Genomic DNA, 332 nt, shown 5'->3' with positions numbered 1-332 from the left:
TGGCCACTAGAGGAGGCTGGCAGGCTGCGGCGCTCGGGGCTGCGCTGGCAAGGGCAGGGCCCCAGCTCTTACCTCAGATCCGTAGGTCTGGGCCACATGGCACAGCATTAGGAAAGAGATGTCAAAGAGCAGGGCTCGAACCGGGGCGGTTTTGGCTGTGGGAGGAGAAACAAAGACCTTGGGGATCTCCAGCCAGGGCACAGGGAGGCAGATGGGAGCCCTGTGAGCTCGGAGCTGGGATCCTGCCTCCTCCAGGCAGATTTTCTGAAGCCCAAGCGCTGGGTGTGAACAAGGGGATGCACTGAGCAGCTTCCTCCACCCCATCTGCCTCT

The 332-nt window shown here is 62.0% G+C and overlaps 1 protein-coding gene across 1 annotated transcript in view; it reads right to left on the bottom strand.

Moving 5' to 3' along the window:
- The window catches only part of MED24 (mediator complex subunit 24), a gene marked incomplete at both ends in the record, with an annotated part of 11,296 nt that overhangs the window by 3,249 nt on the left and 7,715 nt on the right, over window positions 1-332 (bottom strand). The window contains one exon of the mRNA XM_008942181.1: window positions 73-155. Coding sequence (XP_008940429.1) covers window positions 73-155 — 83 coding nt within the window. The remainder of the gene's footprint in view (window positions 1-72; window positions 156-332) is intronic.

The sequence above is a fragment of the Merops nubicus genome, unplaced genomic scaffold (genome assembly GCF_000691845.1).
Source record: "Merops nubicus isolate BGI_N331 unplaced genomic scaffold, ASM69184v1 scaffold10206, whole genome shotgun sequence".
Classification (NCBI taxonomy): domain Eukaryota; kingdom Metazoa; phylum Chordata; class Aves; order Coraciiformes; family Meropidae; genus Merops; species Merops nubicus.
The sequence above is the reverse complement of the archived record's forward strand: the minus strand, read 5'-3'. Positions and strand labels throughout refer to the sequence as shown.